This window comes from Ambystoma mexicanum, chromosome 8 (genome assembly GCF_040938575.1).
Source record: "Ambystoma mexicanum isolate Mex_15411 chromosome 8, UKY_AmexF1_1, whole genome shotgun sequence".
Classification (NCBI taxonomy): Eukaryota; Metazoa; Chordata; class Amphibia; order Caudata; family Ambystomatidae; genus Ambystoma; species Ambystoma mexicanum.
Genome location: NC_090929.1, coordinates 910,341,520 through 910,363,919, shown reverse-complemented (window position 1 = coordinate 910,363,919; position 22,400 = coordinate 910,341,520). Strand labels below are relative to the sequence as shown.

At 43.2% G+C, this 22,400-nt stretch overlaps 1 protein-coding gene across 1 annotated transcript in view; it reads left to right on the top strand.

The window, feature by feature from the left end:
* The window catches only part of CHAT (choline O-acetyltransferase), a 692,169-nt gene that overhangs the window by 199,891 nt on the left and 469,878 nt on the right, over positions 1-22,400 (top strand). The window contains exon 3 of the mRNA XM_069610814.1: positions 11,337-11,528. Within this exon, the coding sequence (XP_069466915.1) occupies positions 11,337-11,528 (192 nt within the window). The remainder of the gene's footprint in view (positions 1-11,336; positions 11,529-22,400) is intronic.

The window sequence follows — 22,400 nt, the reverse complement described above, 5'->3', positions numbered from 1 at the left end:
CCCAGTGCCTCAATGAATGCCCTGGCCAGCTACCTAGAAACTTTCCCTCTGGGGATATGAACACTGGTTGCTGTTGCCGTACTTAATGCACCTGCCATGCTCCAGGAAATCCATTGCGTTATCGATGCTCTGCCTTTTCCTAAGGCTCTTCGTACTGATGAGATATCACCGGAGCTGCATAAAGAGTTGTAGCTCATCTAGCCTCTCACATTTTATTTATTTTAAGTATTTATTTATTTATAGTGTGCAGAAAGCCTGCAGGCATTAGGGCGCTAGAAAACAAACACAAAAATACCAAAAAAGAGCCGAGACAGCAGGATCTAGGAAAGTAAGTGGTCAAGAGGGCACCTCAGTGGAAAAGTAGGGTTTGCAGTTGTCGGTGGAACTTAGTATGCTCCTTCAGTAGTCTGAGATCTAGTGTTAGGGAATTCCATATTTTTGCAGCAAGAACGGGAAACGACTTTCCTAAGCTGCTGGCAAGCTTACATTTTGGATTTGTAAACAATACTAGTGTAAATGACCGTAGCTTTCTTGGGGGCTTGTAAGGGTGTACCACGTTTTTGATGTAGGTTGGAGAACAGCCATGTGGGCATGGGTCACTGCCTTCAATTGTAGACGAGAAGTGATAGGGAACCAGTGTAAGTCCTGCTGACTGCGAGTGATATGCTCTCTCCTGGGTTTCCCCTTAATGATGCGAACAGCATCGTTCTCTTTCACTTGTAGGTCCTGTATGTTTGTTATGTGGGCTCCGATAATGAGGGCATTACCATAGTCCAATCTAGACAAAATAGTTGCCGGGGTAAGCGTTGAAAAATTGGACTCAGATAATAAGGGTTGAAGATTCCTCAAAAGCCTGAGATAATAGGAACAGCTTCTCACAGTCTGATTAACATGGGTTTCAGAACTAAGCAGGGAACAAGATGGAAGCCTAGGGTTCTAACACTCTTAGAAACTGTGATACAACAGTCATAGATGGAGAAAGACTGGTATTTGTGGTCGAGTTAGGATCGAGCGTGGGCAGAGCCGAATATCAGTTACTCAGTCTTATTCCTGTTAAGGCACATCCAGTTAGAGTTCATCCAGGCTTTGTTATGGCTGTGGACAGATTGTACGCTAATGATGTCATAGTCCCCTGAGAGCTCAAGGTCTAGCTGAGTTTCATCAGCATAGTTAGTGAAAAACACCTTCAGCTCGTCCAGGTCATCACGCAGGGGCCTGAAGTACAGCTTGAGGAGCAGGGGAGACATGCAAGCTCCCTGTGGAACACCTTAGCCAATCCGGGCTGATGCAGAGGTGGCATCACTCCAGCAAACTTTGTGACTACGATGAGATAGGAAGGACTCGATGGTATTCGGACTGCATAGCACAATGTCTCTCAGGGTAAGGAGGAGACGGTCGTGGTCCAAAAGTTCAAACGCTGCTGACAGATCGAACAATATAAGCATTCTAATGTTGCCCTTATCTGTAGTGCTCAACATGTGATTTTGGAAATCTAAAAGAGCAGTCTCAGTACTGTACTGTGGTCGGAAGCCGGAGATCTAAGATTTTAGATGTTTCTATAAATGACTGGAGTTAAATGGTGGCACTTTTGTCCAATATTTAAGTTGCAGTTCGTACTGGGCCTTAGATTGTTTGGGTCTTTAGAATCAAGCCAAGGTTTCTTTTAACCAAGGGTGTCATCGTGACCTTTTTAATAGGGTCAGGAACCTGGTTACTAACGAACAAGGAGTTTGCAAACCTAACAAGAAAGGCGGCAAAGTGTCTTTATGGTCAAGTATTAAATTAGGAGGGACCGTGTTTTCTGGGCACGGAGAAGGACGTTATATAGATAGTGTAAATATCATATCAGAAGTAGTAACAGGAAAGAAGTTGAATTCAGCTTGTGACTTCTTCGATGCAGTTTTGAGAATATGTGCTGGGTAAGTCGTGTCCTTGATTAACTCATGTTTGATCTTTATGCAGGCCTTGTCCACTTTTGCCTTGAAAGCTTGTTGTGTTTCAAGGCAATCTTGGTCCGTTGGGGAGAAAGGTGTGGATAAAGTGCCCGGTTTCTCCAATGATTTGATAATTTCGAATAGCTTTTTAGGGTTTTATTTGCCTCCTCAATCTGTTTGTATGGACGTTTTTTCACTTCACAGATTGCCCATTTGAATGCTTCATCTAGAGTTTTCCAAGTGGTTTTATCTGCTTCTGTGGGGCATTTTAGCTATTTTACCTCAGCATTCCTTTTTCTTTTTTTCATTAGGCAGACGCCTTGAGAATACCATTACTGGGGGTAGTATTGTCTCTAACCAATTCATTCCTGATAGGAGCCACTCTGTCTAGCAAAGTGCGAGAGTGTGATTGAAAACATTGACTAGAATAGCGGGGGGATCTAAGTCTAAGGTTGAGGACATAATCAAGTTCATGCAGTCTTTCAAGTCGTTGGTAGTGACTTTTTAGAAGTTTCGTTTTTTTTACTATTTTTGCTGGTTTCTTTCCTTTTGGAAGCAGGTTTTGAAGATGGATTTGAAAAACTATCGAGTAATGGTCTGACCAGATACAAGATAGTTTACGGTCGACCTGCACAGTCAATTCCTGGCCACTACCCAGTCAAGAATATTTCCTTTGTCGTGGGTTGGTGCGTTATTTAATACATAGTGGTCGATGTTGTTCAGACCTATTTGTACTGCTGCACTTGCGTTATCGGTGCTGTTATTGAGCCAACGATTGAAGTCCCCAACCAGCAGGGTGGAACCATGTGGACCATGTAACCGATTTAGAGTATGGATAAGATCTTCATTGAAGTTTGACATATCTGTAGAAGGGCGATAGACTAGGATGAAGTTAATACATCTCTGAACAGTATGGGTAATTTCTCACATGAAGAATTTCACGCTTGGAGCAGTCGCAGGGTGCCTGAAAAAATAGAGTTTTTTGGCAATAATAGCTACTCTGCCCCTGTGGCCAGAGGCCCGGTTTTGGCAGGTAGTGGCGTAGCCTTCAGGGGTGGCCAGAGCAATCATTGGGCCACTTGTGTCTGTAATCCAAGTCTCTGTGAGGCAAATTAGGTCCAAGTCAAGTTCTGAAATATAGTCATGAATATTTGTAGCATGCTAGGTAAGGGAACGTGTATTTAGCAGAGCACACCTCAACAAAGTGGCTTGTCGAGAGTTATTGCACAGAGGTTTCGTGAGCTTGGGTTTTGTGGTAGAGTCCCGAATATGTTGGCACGCTTTCCTCGCGATAAGGGTGGAATGTAAAGACAATGAATTGTTAAGACAATTGGCATCTTCCTTTAATTCTTTGAGAAACAGACAAAATGGGAAAGGGGGGGAGTTTAAGCAGGGAAGTGGCGTGGGAGGAGCAAGGTTATGAGCCAGTTTAGAATGAGGTAATTATTCAGCCGTATCCACTAAGTCCTCTAAAACACATGGTTCTGAAGAAGTGGATTATTGTGTGAGATGTTCACAAGGACTAGGCAAAGCTTGCGCTAACACACATTCTGGCCGGCAAGTAGAAGATTAATGGTGTCAAGGTAGCCCATGGTGGGTTGAGAGAGCGCTCTCTGATAAAGAGCGGGAGTTAGTTATAGCAGAATGGTCTGTGTAATTATCAAGATAAAGTCAGTTATTAGTGTCAAAGAAGGTCCTCTAACAGAGAGGATTTTGTAGTAAGTAGAGGTAACCAGCAACTTACAATCATGGCCCAGGTGGACCGGCGAAACCAGGTTAGGCTCAGGTGCGCCGGCGCTGGTGCGCCTGGTCACCAGATTAGTGCAGAGCTAGGACTACTGGGAAATGTAGTTTCTTTCCCACCCAGCATTTCCAGGCTATCTGCTGAACTTCGATTCTAGCTAACTGCGGCTGCTTTAAAAGCAACGCTAAACTTGCACAAAGCGCAGCATAGTTAATTACACAAGATGAATTCAACAAGGCGAGTTCCAGGAAAAACAATTTTTGACATAGAGTACTTCAGCAATTATATGCAGGTAGCTGGGTCAGTGTTCACGTACTGCATCCGGAGATGAATACAAAGTGAAACTAGTAACAGTCACGTAGGTCTTCAAGCAACAATTATAGTGATCCTAGTCAAAGTGAATGTTTGGGAGGAGGCAATGGCATTCCGTCTTCTACAAGGGTCCTGATATCAGGCCATAATCATCCTCTTATTTAAACCTTCTGAAACCCCCCTACTATCTGAGTCATAGCACTCCCTTTCCTTGAGCAATACCTATGCCAAGATTGTTGTGAAGATTTTGGTGGCCATCTTATGTCCAATTGTTTCTTTATTGGTTGACAAATATCAATATAGGTTTATCCCAGGTAGGTCAATAGCACCCTGCCGACAGCACCTTTCCTTTGTGTTGTCTCAGTTCAGCCCAAGTGTTCAGGTGGTGGTAGCTTCCCCGGATGCCAAAAAGGCATTGGACTCAGTCTTCTGGGCTTAAACGTTCAAGGGCTTGTGGAAGATGGGATTCCAAGGGTACTTTTTATATGTGGGTTATTATATAAAATTCCTACAGCTAGGGTGCGTGTCATGGTTAGGCTGTCAGCTGCTTTTTTCTTGGGACAGGGGACTAGAGAGGGATGCCCATTGTCCCCAGGTCCTGTCTGTTCTTGTAATGGAAGCACTAGCTATCTTGAACAGGTAGAAGCATTATGATCACAGTTTAGCACTGGCTGGCCACAGGAATACTACTTCACCTTAGCTGATCATATCCTCCTGTTTATTAAAGATCCAGCATGTTACCTACTTCCCGTAACTTATAAGACCGAGCATTTAGGCAACTTCTAAGGGCTGCAGATCAATTGGTCCAAATCAGATCTGTTTCCTCTGACCCAACGCACTACCTACCCCTCTGAAACCAATGCGTATAGAGAAAACAACAGAAGCTCCTGGGCTACATATCTACCAAAACATGTCTCAACTTACCCCAGAATAGATGTAGGTTGCCTATTCAGTCCTTTACCTTCTGTGCACTTTTATTACACCTACTGGCGCATTTACAATTGAGAAGTGCTTAACTGCAATGCAAACAGAAGACAAGGCTCCACGTGAGATAGTGATATGATATGATATGGCATTTATAACGCGCCTATACACAAGTGTATCAAGAGCGAGCAAGTAGGAGGGTCCAGTTTCCATTATAAAACAACATACAGTAGCATTCCATAAATTAATATTCTAAACAACAAAGAAATGCTTCGAAGCATGACTGCTACAACTCAGTTTAAGTCAAAACGGCCCATAATGCCATTTATGGAATTTCGGTCTTCAATTTTGAGCTGAAAAATAAGCAGCCTGAATTTGTGAATTGCAATACGTGGTTTTTCGCGAGTAACTATTTGAATAGTACCCAGGGGCGTATCTTTGAAAAATGTGTAGCAAATTGTATATTTTAAGGTGAATCTGAGGGTCTATTGCCATTTGCCCAAGCTTCCAAACTGGAGTGTAAAATGTAATCAGTCTGGTAGAGAAGACTGCATTCTGTAGAGAAGCCGCAGCCCCCTCACACCGGACATTCTCTTCATCACAGAAAGCTACTTTTAAAGTGCGTTTCACTTTCTATTCCATAGCACGCACATCCCATCACTATCATTGTTGCCGCACCAGCTGTTTGTGACGTCCTGTACACATCACGCCTTTGCCGCTACTGTAGAACGTGGCAGGATCGCGTCAGGGACAGAGGCAGAAACCATAGAGACTGCTGAACCCAAGTATCCAGCCGAGACCAGGAAACTGCGAGGCCTCGCGACCCCTCTCGGGCGAGACGTGGAGCGGGCGGCAGCAGGGAGAGGCAACGTTGCAGAGGGCCATCCAGGATCAGACCCTCCCCGTAGACTCGTGCTCAAGGAGGCCCTGGATTACTGGAGAAAGAACTGGAAGACCCTCACAATGACAATGCACAATTTCCCTGAGGACAAGGCCATGGCGGGAGTGTACCGGCTTAAAAGTGAGAAGCACATTTTCTTAGACCCAAACATGCTGATATTATTTCCATACCTACCATACAGATGTATGATGGAAAGGTAAGCAAATGGTGGAACACACTGGGGAAAAAGAAAGAGGGGGACAGGGAAGGAAGATTAGGGCAAAAATGGTATGCAACAACTCAAAATCAAAAATTCGAATGTTGCTCTTTTTCAGGGAGTCACAGAAAAAAGCACGTTGCAAAATTGACATACAACCAGTTTACCAGTTCACTGGACAGTGCCTTTGAACCACATGTAGACACACAGGGCATATCAGTTAGTCAATTAGCCTCCACAACCCCCCCTCTTTCATATTGGGTCCCTCTTATCCCCGACACCCTTCGCTGCCAGTTCATAGCGGCAGACAACCATGATCAGCTCAGCTGGGATCAGAGAGCAGAGGCCCATGCTGTGGGGATCTAATAGAACCAGCAACTCCTTATATTTCTTCCCTCCAGATGTAAACCTGACATCTTCACAAAAGAGGCTGTTCAAGTCATAAAACCTGGTGGCCTTCTCCAGTGCCATCGCTTTCCACCTGCTGGGGGCCGCCTCCTTCTAAAGGAAAGGAGCTGGGAGTGAACACCGAATCTATACCTACAACACGGCCCAAGCCCCTACACAATCTCTGCACCAGAGTACTCGAGAGGAGGGAACATCCGCTAGTCAGAAAAGCCTGTTCTGGGTGTGCTTTGTAGAATCAGAAGCCTCACTGCTTGGCCCAATCAGAGGGTCACATGACAATCTGCACCACTGCAACTGGAGTTTCACTCCCCTTACCTCTTAGTTGACGGATTCTGGACAGTGAGAGTAAAACACGGATTTCCCGGGTTCCCACCTGGTACCTGTAGTCTTTGTTTACCCTCCGTTTACCAACCAGCCACGAAACAACCCTGTTGCACTATGATCTGAATATGATAGCCAAGAACATCCTTTTTAATCAGCCGCACTTTCTTCTGTTAGTAGTTATGCTGAAGGACTGAAGTTACAGGGTGAACATTGGTGGGGGCAGTGGGAAATACATTATTGCTTTCGACCTGTGACAAAGGCACATTGTTTTGGCTGCAGCTTCAGTGCACTGGACGTTTTTCACCGATCCCTCGAGCTGTCCCATCTCGGGTATGAGGTGATCAGCCAATCTGGGCCTGTTGGCTCTCATGATCAATTCACTTTGTAATCTACTGCAGTACTCGCATAGCTCTCAACCTTTTGTGTCACCAAGGCAGGACACTGGAGCCAGCTGTGACATGTTTTCTTATAGTCTCATTACTGGCATCAAAGCCAGGATGAGCGTGTTCTTATATGGCAACACTTCACATATTCGTGCAGCCACCATGGACCAGACACAGCTGCTAGTGAGGAATGTGGGCGTGTGACAGGCCTTGGGGAAAATAAATGAGGGTCTTTCGCTCTGCGTTCTTGCCACACTCAATATGTGAGAAATGTCTAAAAAATGAAAATGCTTCAGAAAACTTCCAACACCTGTAAATATATATAACCGCCTGCAATCTGTTTTTTTGTTGCATATCCTGACAGGGGATGACTGTAGATTTGCTTGGTTCTGGCTCAGTTTCTAAGGGTTGAATTTGGTGAGACAACTTCTTTCATTTCATGCAAAAGTCACATGCATTTTCTTTCCATTGCATGGTATCATCTGGCCTTGGACTTCTGCTTACATTCACAGTAATTTGGTAATGTGGGTCTATACACACTGATATTAACGCTGCATATGGTGATCCATTCTTGTCTGAAATGTATATCATATTACAGTGCTATTGTAATCATATTTATCTTAGTCTACTGAGGAACAATGCTATGTGATGCCACTTCCTGTTTTGTCAAGATGTGAAAGGTCATGTGCCACCACTTTCCGTGATGTGACTTGTGGCGGGGTCAAATGACATCACTTCATGTGATGTCATCAGAGGTCAAGAGTCATGTGATGTCACTTCCGTTACCCCAAGCATTTTGGTGAAATTACACCCATATCTGCTTAATCTGTAGCCTAGCTTATGATCCACTTATGTACAAATGTGACCAGGCTTGTTGAGCGTAATCACCTTGCATATTCTGATTTATGGGAAATCTCTATAACAAAAATGACAATGCTTCCTTCATAACTGGAATGTGGAAATATGCATCATACATTTGGCCCAAGGTTTACTCATCCCACATGGCTAAATTGCATGATCCTTGTCTTCTTACTTGGTTTCCTTATGTATAGTGTTTAGAATAAGGCTAACCTCTGGAGCTGAGAGCTATGGGAAACATTACTGCCACTTAGGACCATCATGTATTCATTCCCTGATTACCACTTCCCCTACTGCAAAATCCAGACCTCTCTAAGTGGGGTTCCTAGAGTTTAAAGCGCCCTGCATCCTTTAGTTTTTAGAAATGCCTTGAATGTCTACTTTTCCTCTGAAATGTACAAGACGAGTGCATTCCTCTCTGTCATTGATTAGGTGTTACTTTTGGGGTTAGAAATAGCCCCTGGATGCAAGAAATAAAGAGGCCAGAGTCATTTGTGAATATGTTCCCCCGAAATATAAGGACAGCACAGAAATAAGGTCAGACATCAGGCCTATTAAACCTAATCACAAAAGAAAGAAAGTGGGCCTCAATCCAAAAATGCTAAGATGTGTGCAATGCATTTCAGGAAGGAAAAGGAAGACACGCGGTTTGACATATCCATGGAGAGCTGCACTGATATTTCAAGAAACTGCAGTGCGCAGTATCTTCAATGGAATAGCAGACTGTGTTCAAGCAGCTAAAGTAAAACAGAGTTCACTATGCTTTATAGTGATTGCATCGAATGCCAAAGCATTCAATGCCTCAGCATCTAAAAAAAAGCAATGAAAAAAAGCATCAAATGCATTTTTTTCTTCATTTTTTTTTAATGGGGAGGCCCCCGAACCCCTGTTTTTTTACCCCTTAAAACCCATCATTAAAGTAAAACCTTTACCTGTGAAAAAAATGCATTCAATACTTTTATTTTCCGCTTGCATTTTTTTTGGTGCTTTGGCATTCATTGCTTTGGAATTCAATGCAATCACTGGATACCGTTCACTACATGTACACAAAATAAAAGAATGTAATTTTCGTTTTTCCCTCATCCAAATTGACAATCTGCTAAGCGAAATGCTCACCAAAACCACAAAAAGTGTGAATATGATGCTCTCATCTAACAGCCGTATGCAAGGGACAACTTAGAAGTGACACTTATATATATGCTGAAACTGTGTGCCTTATACAATGTCATGCATACTGCATTTATGTGTAAGTCTAAAAGGCCATTTCTTCAGAAATGAAACTTAGCTTCCAGCATTCTTCCCTCTGCTGCCCTGAAGACCTGGCCTGCTTGTCATCATCAATCAGGACCAGTAAGGACCAGATAAAGCCATGTCTGTTCTGGCAGCACAAGTCTCATAAAAAGTCCATTAGTGGCCATTAGGCATTGAAGGGGGAGGTGGAACCTAAAAACAGACCAGACCAAAGCCCTGTTCCACGTGTGCGCAGGGTGTAAAAAATGAAATTCCCCATTGCTCTCCTTCTTTGTAAATCAGAAGTGGGAAGCTTGGTAGTGCCTTTACATGTACAAGGTGCAAAATGAAATTGCCCCTTTGGTCCCATTGTGCTCTGAACAAAACCCCCAAAGCCCTGTTCTTTATAGGTGTGGCAAAATGAATTTTCCCATTTGTTTTTCTCTCTCATATTGTATCTAAATTTCTGATCCCAAAACCGAATTTCCCATTTACATTTTTTTTCCACATTTCATCTGTGCTGAAAACTCAAAAAACGATGTTCCCATTGTGCTCTGACCAGAACCACAAAGCCCTGCCTGTTCTGGTTAGGTGTAGCAAAACAAATTTCTCCTTGCTTTTCATTTCCCACATTGCATCTGTGCTTAACACTCAGAATCCGCTGCACGTCTTTCAAAGGAGTCAAGCATAATTGATGTTTGCAGGGTGAGGGTTGCTGGGAGGAAAGGTATCATGACATTGTGTATTAAATCAGATATCACGGTGTGTCTTGAAGTGTTCTTTTCTTGTATTGGTGGGTGATTTAAAAGGAAACAATTGTAATTGCATATCTCTGTGTTGGTGTTTTATGGAAGTCATTTTGTTCTTGTGTTGCCACAGCATTGGTGGCTGATGTAATTTATTTGTGAAATTTCGTTGAAATAAATATATCTAATTTGGTTCCTAGTCCATTGTGGCACTGGGTACTTGTTGCGGTTGGGTGCGAGATGGGTTGGAGGCCTGACCAAAGTGAACCAAATAAAAATCATAGTGTTTTATTATGCAGCAGGGGATTATCCCGTTGATTCTTTTGACGCTCGATTTACCGAGCAATATACGGTTATGAGCCATCTCGGCAGAATTTTGTTCATCTAAATCTCATATAATACACCCATCTCTTGCGGTGTCCCCAGTCCATACCTGACCAATCTTCAGGATTACAAAGTGGGGAATTTTAAAGCATCCTGTGCCTTGAAAACGACCAGTGTGTCGAAACACGTGTCGGCTGCTTGCAACTGAATTAAAGTCACCATTTAATTTTCATACTCAAGTGACCACCATTTTATTTCCTGGTGCTGAGCGCATCCTCATCCCTCACCGTTAAATCTGTGTTTTATTAAGCGCCACATTCATTGTGGGGAAAGGAGCTCCCTGACTTTGCTGTGACCACATAATAAACCGCAACATACCATTGGCTGTAAGCAGTGTCGTTTAATTTCATTCTAATCTATATGATGTGCACACTGTGATGTTTATTGATATCGATCGTTTGCATTATTAATGCAAGTGTTACACATGTAAGATGGGCCATTTAAATAACAGCATAGAGGGTAGTTAGGTAGTGCTTTCTGTTTCTATACAAGTATCAACAGTTTTTAAATGTTTCTTAATTCCTGTGACAAATCCAGTTTTCTGAAGTCTAATTTAAACATGTGTCCCCTAACAAGAACTGGAACTCCCGTCCCCTGCACTCTAACACAGGCTTATAATGAGCCAAAAAATTAGAAAGTCTCTAAAGGTATAGTTGAGGTTAATATCAAGGTATTCAGGATTATTCTAAATAGAATTGCAATTTTAGGCTGCCTTCTTCTTCTGTAGTTGAGCATTGCTTATAAGTATAAACATTCTCTTGCAAGTTTTTTCCATAAAATGTAGGTTTTTATCCATGTGGTCACCCAACGCATCACTGCATCAATAAAAACCTTCTTCATTCTCATGTTTTGTTGGTCCATGTGTCAGGATCAATGTTTTCTGCCCCGTACTTTGAACTACACTAAGCTCTAATTACTAATTATCCCAGACCATGGCTTTTTGAGCTAAATTACTGAAGGTGTGCTTTGTGTTATCCTATTGTCCCAAACAGGAACTGCCCAAGCTCCCAGTGCCACCGATACAGCAGACCATGGACACCTACCTTCGCTGCATGAGGCACCTCGTCACGGACGAACAGTACAGGATCAGCAAAGCTAAAGTAGACAAGTTCATCGCCCCTGGAGGAATAGGGCATGCCATACAGGAAAAGCTGGAGGAGAGGAGGGAGAAGAAAGCAAACTGGGTAAGAGAGCTATGCTCTAGGTCACTCATTACTGTTTAAAAACACATACGTATTTATTTATTTAATTGCTTTTTTTTATAACGCACCCGATACCATACCTCAATTCTGTTTCTAAGCATGGATCTGGGATTCAAACCTCTGTTGCTCTGTGTGGTCTTTCTTCCAAGACCAGCGTGTTGCCCATGTGCTATCTCCGATCAGCCTAATGCAATTTTAAGGGCTTGATTCATAGAATTCTTAGTGCGGTGCAAATTGACTTGCACTAGTGAAAAGTGACTTTCCACGGCCAACAAATTTGCACTGACTTTGCACTGGTGCAAATTCACTTTGCACTTGCACCGTTCTGTGAATCCGGGTGTTTGTTGGCAGTGCAAAGTAACTTTACACCACGCTAGGAATTCCATGAATCAGGCCCTAAGTGTCTGAAATGAGAATGCAGCATCCAACCAATTTTAATATATAGTGCTTCATTTTATGAACATCACATTTTGTATTTTATCCACACCAAATGAGTTGGTGAGTGAGTCAGTGAATGACTGAGTGACTCAGCCGATCGGTCAGTCAGTCAGTGTAAAAGCTCATAGGGACAGCAATGGAAAGAAAATTCCCTCCAGGTGGTTTGGCTTAAGGATTATATAAGAGAAGCAGGCAGGGAAGTGAAATGAAAGTGTACGCACAGTTGAGTGAAGTTTGTCTTGTTTGGGTAGACACTGAGTTAAAGAAGCTGCATGTTGCATATGTCTGATGCCTGTGTAAAAAGAAATGGTGGCCCACACTAGGCAGAATCTCTGACTTAGAAGAAGATTGTGTGCAAAGAAACATTGATGATGGATGGGCGATGCCCAGTGATTTTTATAGAGCTGCGTCTTTCTGAAAAGGTATTTGGTAGAGATTGGCAGCGAATGCAGTTACTTTAGAGGAGAGAAATGTGGATGGGAAAAGTGCTGAGCCAGATAATGGAAATAGCGATCTTTTCTACTCCTGGAACTGATCCAAACAAAACTGGGGTTTAACTGATATTTAGGGTGTTGCCTCATCCCCCACTGAGTTGCTCAGTCAATCGGCAAAGATCAGGCGGCACCGCCACGAAGGACAGTCAGTGCTGCCACCTGACCTATGGATGCAAAAGATAAAGTGTCCTCAATTGATGGACACTCCCGTCCCCTACACACCCTTAGTGCTGGTAAGAACCAGTCAAAATGTCAGATGGTAGTAGTATGTACTGTGCTTCAAACACCAGAATGCTTACAGTGAGAAAAATTCAATCAGTCAATTCACTAATACAAGTTTTTTAAAAATTGATTGTAGCAAATCGTAGATTACATATAACAAACTTTTAATGGGTACAATAATTCCACAACTTCATAATAAAAGGAGGGGGACTGGATTGAGGTATGTCGTGCATAGGAGGCGCTGGGACTGCAAAAGTGGTAATACAGGAACTGCAATTTGCAATTAATTGGTAAGGCAATCAAAGAGAAAAAGGAGGGCTTCTGCACGTTGGAGGGACTAGTAGTTACCTCAGAACTACTAGGTTTAACCAAGAACAAACAGAGGAGTGTCACCCATATTACATTGTGCAACCCATAGGTACACAGATATGCCAGATCAATGTCGTTGTTAAAGAGCAATAGTCCAAATTAAGCTGATCAATTAAGTCATCAGCCCAAGTGCTTTGTGCAAAAGTTTATAGTGGAATAAAGAACAGAACTGCCAACACATGTTTCGACCCTGAACAACGGGTCCTTTTCAAGGCAAAACTTTTCAATGTAAAACAACAGTCACATGGTATAGCAAACACATAATGCATACAAGGTAAAAAGTAAAAATCAAAGAAAATAATTGTTCACAGAGCATGGTTGAATGCGGGATGGGGCCAGAACCCATCGGAAAAAACACAAAGTTGCATATACAAGGTAAACATAAGATACACAAAAATGTGATACCATGTTGTCAAATTAAAATGTTACCATTGGAGATAGGACATTCAAAAGCCAGGGTCCAGAGATGTGGGATCCAATGTTTCGTACATAAAGAAAGAACAGAGAGTATAGAGCAGACAATAAGCTATACACCCTGGTAACATACATCATACAGGCTTATTACGTGGCATGAATCACTAATCAGTGGATTGTTATTAAGAATCAGTAGTGTCAGTATCAAAAAGTAGTGTTTTTCTAGTGCAGTATGACAACTAAAATGTCATACTAGTTTGATAGCAAAAGGTAAGTACCAGAATGAGAGGAAGCAATATGCAGTGTCCACACTTCTGTCAATCCCTTAATTCACACCGATCATGCAGTGATCTCACAGTAAATGGGTGCTGTTTATCCCAAGATAAAATGAGGAGAAACCAAGGAATGGGTAATTACCGTAGTATTGTAATGAAACAAATTGTGAGAAGAACAACATTGATCTGGCATATCTGTGTACCTATGAATTCACGTCAGGGTTGCGTAACGTAATAGGGGTGACACTCCTTCGTTTGTTCATAATAAAAGGAGACTACCATAGTTAAGCATTCTTAACTATAGTAGTCACACTATAGATAAGGTGATTGCCTAGATCCATTCTAATGCTAGTACGTTTTGACTTGCATGATGGATATGGCTGATATTTTAAAAATGTCAAGTTTGGGGGACCCTTGACACCCTTTTTATCTGGAGAATTTCACCCAAATCCTTCCACAAGTCAAATGCTACTTGCAATAGGATTTTGGAAATAAATGGCTGCTTTTTAATTTCTCAAAAGCCTCTGGGCTTTCTCCTGCAAAGCACCATGGGAGGTATAGCTATTTTATTGGGAGCAAGGGGCACCCCCTTTCCTGTACACATTTTTTAAAACTCCTGGAAGGATTTACCCCCAAACCTGTCGCAGAAAACGAATCAATGCTTCATGCCCAAGTTGTTTCTTATGTAGTCCAATTCCCTCCAGCGTTTTTTGCGCTTTGGCGCGCAAACGTGGACTTTTTTATATATGGGAAAATGAATGGGAGTAGGCCGAAAACAGAATTGTTTTGCTTTCTTAATAACTTTTTTCAATTTTTTATGAATATTTCCCCAAATTTCCAGTCTGGGGGGGCTAGGGACAAGCTTTTTGTTTGGAGATATCAGCCAAATCTGTCATGCAATTCAAAAGTGCAGCCACCGCACTATAGTTAAGGTGTGTAGCATGCGCCATAGCAAATCTGAACATTCTATCGCTAATAACTTTCGACTTGCATGACTGATTTAGCAGACATTTTCAAAACAAAAAGTTTGTCACGGGCCCCAGACTAAAAATTATGGGAAACATGAGTTACAAAATGAAAGAATTGAGTATTAATAACTCCTTGAATAGGTTTCTGGGGCAGGGGGATGTGAATGCATCCCGAAAGATGTTCTTCAGATACCTGTGCATCTAGGTAGTTTTGGTTATGCTGATATAAGGCACTATCACACTGCATGTGCGTTATGTGCTTAGCAGCACTGGATGATGATTGACCAAAGTGATTGCGCAGGCTGGATTAGCATTGAGAGGGAAGCTGTTTCGCCTCTTGATGTTATTCTTTTTGTGGGCAAAAGGTTACCGGTCAACTCAACCATTTATAAAACATGTTGTGAAAGAATGGAAGAGATGTAATGAGATTTGTGGTGAAAAATACTTGCTCTGTGCGGACTCTAGTTTGTGGAGAAATCTGGCGGTGCAACGGGATAACTATGCTTTGTGGTGGACTGCATGGCAGGAAGCTGGCATTTGGAGAATTGGACAGGTCCATGATGGTCCAAACATGTTTGACTTTGAATTCTTGCGCTTCAAGTACAAGCTGAAGGCAGGAGAAATGTGCCACTATAACATATTGAAAGATCTTTTTGCTGATATTTTTTCACCACTGAATGCTATCATGCATGCCTCGTCGGCGGTCCTACTTCTAACTAAGACCATGCCTCTCTCTGCATCCACCATATACAAACTCATTACGCCTTCTGAGTTTACACTGGCATTGCAATGTGGTAGATGTAATTGGGATTCAGACTTAAGTGGTTTGTTGTCGGATAAGAGTGGAACTGCATATGTGCGGGCCGGTTAAGTACAAGGTTGATTTGGAGCTACGGTATACACAACAGCGGATTAATCACTATTTCAGTTGGTCTCCTTGGAAGATGTGGTCGTGCAAGCTGTTTTGCAAAGATGTTTGCTGGAACTGTAGGAGTGATGTAGGCACCACCTTCCATATGTTTTGGTTGTGTAGGAAAATTCAGTCATTTTGGGATGGTGTTTTCCAAAGAGTGGATCTGGTGTTAGACCTCTTTCTACCTCGAAACCCACATATTGGCGTGCTAGGCTTATTTTCCTCTGTTGTTGTATTGAATAGTAGTACATTCCTTTGGGCACATAGGGCATTCTTGGTCGCTAAGAGATATATTCTGAAATTCTGGAAGAGTGATACTGCCCCCTGTGTTGATGATTGGCTGCTGAGTTTGTCATTTCTATGAAGGAGAGAGTGTCTTTCCATGCTAAAGATCAGCATAATAAGTATTAGGCGATCTGGGGTATTTTAAATTGACCTCTATGCTTAGCTGTTTCCAATCCCCCCCTAAGGTTTATTAATCCCCACCCCCGCCCGTTCCTGTGTCTTTTTCTTTTTCTTTTCTTTCTTTTTCTCTTCTTTCCTTCTGTCACTGCCCAAGGCTCCTTTCCCAGGGATCTCCTCACCTGGGTCTTTACTGTGGCTGAGTACCTTCTGCCTCCTTCTCCGATCCTTTGGAGGTTTCTCTTCTTCTTCTTCCTTCCTTAGAGATCCTTTACCCTTCTTACGTTCAAAGAGATAGGGACGGTCTCCTCCCGAGGCCACTTTGACCGTTAATAGAACAAACAGTCAAGTGAACCCTGGGGAGCCCGCTCCTTCAAACAGGGAAAAAGCCTGATTGGCAGAAAAAACCCTGTGTAGCTGCAGATGACGATGGCCGGTTGAAGGTCCAGAGGCAGGTAAGGACTTTCTACTATGATCTTGGTTGTATCTCCAAAGGCTAGCGGAGCTTTCTGGAGGAAGGAGCCCAGGAAGGAGAGGTAAGGAAGAGTCGCTGTAGAGGACCTCCGCAATACACACGGAAGCTGGCCAGGAAGAGTAAGCAGGGGAAAAGTACTCCCGGAGAAACAGGTAAGATCAGAGAGAACGAGAAGTCAGAACGAGGGAGAACACAAGAGAGAATGAGAGAGAGAGAGTGAGAGAGCGCGAGTGAGTCTGAGTGAGAGAGAGTGAGAGAGCGTGAGTGAGTCTGAATGAGAGAGAATGAGAGAGCGCGAGTGAGTCTGAATGAGAGAGAATGAGAGAGCGCGAGTGAGTCTGAATGAGAGAGAATGAGAGAGAGGGCGAATGAGTTTGAGTGCGAGAGGGTGAGAGAGCGAGAGAACAGTAATGTTGTGAACGTTTCCCCGAGCGGGTGGGAGCCGACAAGTCGGAACCCCACCGCCAGGGAAGGCAGGTCTGCGGCAGCTCGAAGCCGATAATAGAAGCAGCACTAGACAAAGCCGGAAATAACACGTAAACAAAGATGATATGTAAGGAAGGCAATGGAAGCGAACCGCAAGGGGGCGAGAAGGAAAGGGCAGCAGCGTAGGTATAAGCAGCAAGGGGAAATGCTGAAAACGGGAGGAATCCAAGGAAGGCACTGGTACGGATCAAAACGAAAGTCAGCAAAGCGAGTTGCAACGCGACTCGCGGGGGGGCGTGGCTTCCCTATATGCCCGTAGCAAAAAAAGGCTAGACCGCTAACAGACAAGCGGTAGAGTCCTAATAGCGCCTCCATCTTGCCCATAGCTTCAATGGCCGCATCGTTGTGACACCTTCCCTCACCCCCTTTCTCTTTCAACTCTTCTTACTCTTCTGAAACGTGATTGCTGAGCTGAATTCATGTTTGTTCGACACTTAAGTAGCAAATGTAATGTTATTGTTTGATCATGTAACCTTTAATACAATAAACAATATTTAAAAAATAATAATAATTATTATTATTATTATTATTAAGAAAGAAAGAAATGGCTGTTTTTGGCCCGCTCCCATTCATTTTCCATAGATAAAAAGTCCACATTTAATCAAGCCAAAGCGCAAAAACCTCTGGAGGGAATTGGACCAAATAAGAAACTCTTGGGGCACGAAGCGTTGACTTAATTTCCGGGACAGGTTTGGATTTTTCCATCCAATAGTTTTTAACATATTTGACGAGGAGGGTGGTGCCCCTTCTCCCAAAAATATAGCTATATCTCCCATGGTGCTTTTCAGTAGAGAGGCTTTTCAGAAATGATAACCAGCCATTTTTTTGTGCTTAATGCAAGCTATTACCATGGTAATATCGGGGAAATGCGAAAACGCTAAGTACAAAAAAAGCTGTTTGGAGGAGGATAAGGGTTGATATCGCATCAGGCAAGAGGTGGGGAGGGGGCAAGAGGACATTATTTCAAGTTGGGGACTTGGGGGTGGTCTCGGGAGCCAGTTACAGTTTGGACGTTTTCACAGTATCGGGGGAATTCCGGGAAAATCTCGCGAGATTTCCGCGGTAATAACGCAAGTCGCGCCCGGGAATGAAAATGCACCACATGAAGCAAAGAGACAACGGGAGTAATGGGACGGGCCAGGGATGTAAAAAAATCTACTTAGGTCGGTCGAGGGACTTAGGGAAAAGGAAAGAGGCACACAGGGAGCACCTGTGGGGTCTTTTTAATTTTGTAGTGTTATCACTGTAATTAGTGTGAGAATACAGCAGTTATTATCAGGGGAATGAAAACAGAGGGAAAAAAATAAATGGGGGGCGCCTGTTGTGATGACATCTACTAGGTAGGAGAAAAGGAGTCTTTGTGTCAGTGGCCCTGGTCAATGTGTCCCAAAGAAACCTATTGGTGCCACATGTGCAGCGGCCACGGACAGAGGCCGTCGACACTGGCCATGGCCCAACGCCATGACGAGTGGGTGTGAGAGAAACCTAGTGTATTAAAATATACCTGTCTTCACTGGCCAAGGCCGAAGGCCATGGCTAGTGAGACCTAAAGGAAACTACTTGTGCAGTATGTACAGTCGCCACAGCCGAAACATTGGCCATGGCTAGTGGCCCTTGTATAAACTATGGTATAACAAAACCCTTGAAGTAAATTGAAAAAACTTTAGTTAAGGGACAGTTAAGGTGATCAGATTGAAGATCTTGAAGTTCAGCAGATGTGGAAAGTGATGATCATCTTACCTCAGCGTCCCCCGTTTCGAAGCCCTTGAGCATATACATAACAGATGGGTTTCACAATGATAAACAAAATTAGAGGTGGGCAAGATAGCTCAGTGGGTTGAGAACTTGCTACTGTGATCTGTGTGTGGTCACAGGTAGAAATCCCGGCAAGGTCAACTCAGCCTTTCATCCTTCCAAGGTACCAATTCTGGTTGGGTGATATTGTATGTATATGTGTTCTATGTAAAGCGCTTATGTGTAAGCACTATATAAATAACACACCATTAGGTCATAGGGGTCATCAACAGGGGACGCCGAGTTAAGGTGATCATGACATCCCACATCTTCTGAATTTTAAGGATTTTGTTGTGTTAAATCTGATCAATACATATATGAGTATTTGGTTAGCTTAAACAAACTGAGTCAACTGAATTGAAGATTTTCAAAAAGACTTCTGTGAAACGACTGCATAACAAAAATGACAAATGTAGCCCATAAAAAGAGAGCAGAAAGGCTGGTTTATGCAGATATAGTCCAGTAGCACCACGCCTATATCCAAGAAAGACCCAGTTTACCACAATGTAATAGTACTTAGAACACACTTATGAAATCTAGGGGGCCCCAAGAGCGTCCTGGCAGCTACATCCATGGCCTTACGCTCCGGGGATTTGCAGACCAAAGACCATACACATTTAAGATTGTCCTTAAGTAAGTGCGACTACTTTGAGGAATACACTTTCTTCATTGTACACGGGAGTAGTGGGAGCTTCTTTTGTGTTACTCTACCACTACAGTAAGACATTTCTAAGTCAGCCACAGACTCCTGAAGGAGGATTATTGTGCTCACTGGTAGCCAGTGCAGACCTTTTCAGACTTGTCATGGGGGTCTTTTATTTTCTCGGATCATCCAGCCTGACACATTTTGCTACTTCTGAAGGGTTCCATGTAATAATGTCCCTGCAAAAATGATCCTGCCAAAAAAGTCACTATTTTTTTGTGGAGACATTATTACATTGAACATGCGATGACAGCCCCGCAACCCCCATTTAATTTGTCTTTTTTTAATGGGATCAGGGGACATCCCCGCAACCCGTCCCCATACAACATGTCACCATATATAATCTCGCCAATGCCTTTTCCCAGCGACATTATGTATGGGAACGTTATTACCTGATACCTCCTGAAGGTGGTTTAGATGGTGGCTGTGAAGAGCTGAACATATGGCAATGGCATAGACAAACTTTCCATTAATAACGGGCCTGACGATCGCAGCATGAAGGTCTGTGTCACTGTATGGGGGATGGACATGCATACTTGCCAGACCTGCTCCAATCTGTAGGTGCTTATCCAGTCCTGTTTTTTTTCTTTGCATTCTGGAACTTGTAGTCCAATTTTTCCCATTATAAAACTCAGATTACAAGTCCCAGAATGCAATGAAAAAACTAGGACCGGATAAGCAGCTACAGATTGGAGCAGGTCCTGTTGGCAAGTATGCACATGCGTGGCCTGCTCTATGAAAACACTCCCCTTGTAATTGTGTCAGTGAATGGGTTCCCAGTAAGGTTTGTGTTCAGTTGGTTGTCCAGGATTTTGGTGAAACTGGAAGATGATAGCGTGGCACAAGAATATGTGATTGTTGCAGGTAGCGGGTTGGTTTTTGCACTGGTCAGTGGCCCTTTTATATCGAGTCCTCCAAGTATCTCATTCCTCCTCATGCAGGCTTGTGGCCCACTGACTCAAAGATAAATGTGGGTGCCATGGGGTAGGACGTGAAGGGGAGCAGGAGACAGAGCAATTAAACAGGCTGTGACAGGTACATATATCAATTCCTAAAAGGCTGGTCTAGCAGGCTAGTCTAGGCTTGGATTTGGGGAAAAGGAGTGCCAATTTGATGACTTTGTGCACTGTGCAGCTGGTAGTTTCCATCAATGTTACTGGCCCAAGACACTTTAAAGTATGCCATTTGTTAAGTGCCCATTCTAATGCCCAAACAGCCTGTCATGAAATAAGATTTATAAATATGGGTCTTTTTCTTGGTGCTGAGTCCTATTTTATTCTGTAGCACCGGGCCTGTGTTTATAGCCGGAAGTAGAGATGTGAGAGCGGGGATCAAGAGGAACCCAACATTGGACTGGGCTGCTGCTCAAAGGAAAATGCCCAGTTCATGTATTTATTTATTTTATTTGTAAAGCGCACATACAACCCGGAGGCACTGTGGCGCTGAGTTCAACCCCAGTTTGGTTACTTCCAATCCTAATGAACGTCAACAAACTCATTCCACATATAAAAGTCTTTAATTTGCTTTCTTGCTCTGCACATTAGGAGTTAGGCGTTGCACGAAAAAAGTGGTGGTAACAGCATTTCTGACCCTTCTCATACCCCCCAAATCTGGGCTTTGGCTGAAAAAGTGTATGAAATATTTCCTGCACTTGGCAGGGGGTATTTCCTTCACTATAACTCCAAAAACCTGAGGAATCACGGCGGAATTACCGCTCCGGGTAACACCTCAAAATACCCAAGGAGTCAAATGGGCTCCCAAACTTTGGTGTAACTCCTCCGTTACCCTCACTCATAATCTGGCAGATTTACTGCAGGACTAAATCTGGTGCCATTTCCAATGAGCATATGACTAAACTCGGAAGGAGGCCCATAATCCTTTCATAAAATGCAAGAGTCATCACTTCCCACGCTTAATTCAGTTAGAAACGCAAATGGAAAAAGTGACAGGTCTGCAGATTGAGCAAGGCAGGGGCAAACCAATAAAAACTGTTGCACGTTGATCTCCAAAAAATGGGTTTATGGTCTTTCCATCTAATGCCATTGCATCTAATGCCATTCCATCAAATTATTTCCATCTAAAAACTTTGCATCTAATGCATTTATTTATTTATTTAAGGGGTCCTCCAACCCCCTTTTTTACCCTTTGTAATGCACCTAGACAAAAATTAACCTTTTAGCCCCCCCGTCCCCAAAATGCATTAGATGCAACGTTTTTAGATGGAAACAATTCGATGGAATGGTATTAGATGGAAAGACCAGATACCAAAAAATGCACACTTCCACTATAAAGCTCAACTCTAAGTCAGTCTGCACCTGTTCAAGTGAGCGTTGGCTTTCATTCCACAGGCTCCATCCAGTGAGGGCAGAACAGCGAAGTGCATTTTCAGTGCTGCTCCAGTAGCCATGACAGATCTCCGGGGACTCATTGTCATCAGCTGCATAACAGTCAGAAATCTTCTGCATAATTTCCCCGCCGTGCGCGGCGTCTGCGATGGCGCGTTGTGTATCAAGGGGCCCAAATAGACAGCTTTATTCTTCGGCTCACCTGATTTGCAAAGCGGCAAATCACACGCAGAAATCTCCCATACGAGTGCCTTCTGAGGTCGAAATGGAGATTCTTAGGTAGGGGAGGAGGCGGGCAGAAGCTGGTGTTTCCGTGACACAGAGATGGTGAGGACGAAAAGCAGAAAAGGAGAGATGGTAAGGGCCGTGCAAAATAAAGAGAGGGAGAGAAAAAGAGAAAAAGGAACGAGCTCATAAAAAAGAGAGAAGGCCATGATATAAGATGGGGGTTGTCATTCAAGCAGTTGGTGCATATGTGGCGATATGCCATGTACACTATGGGCCTGATTCATGGAACGTTTTCCTATGGGATTGCACCATTATAAAACACTTCCAT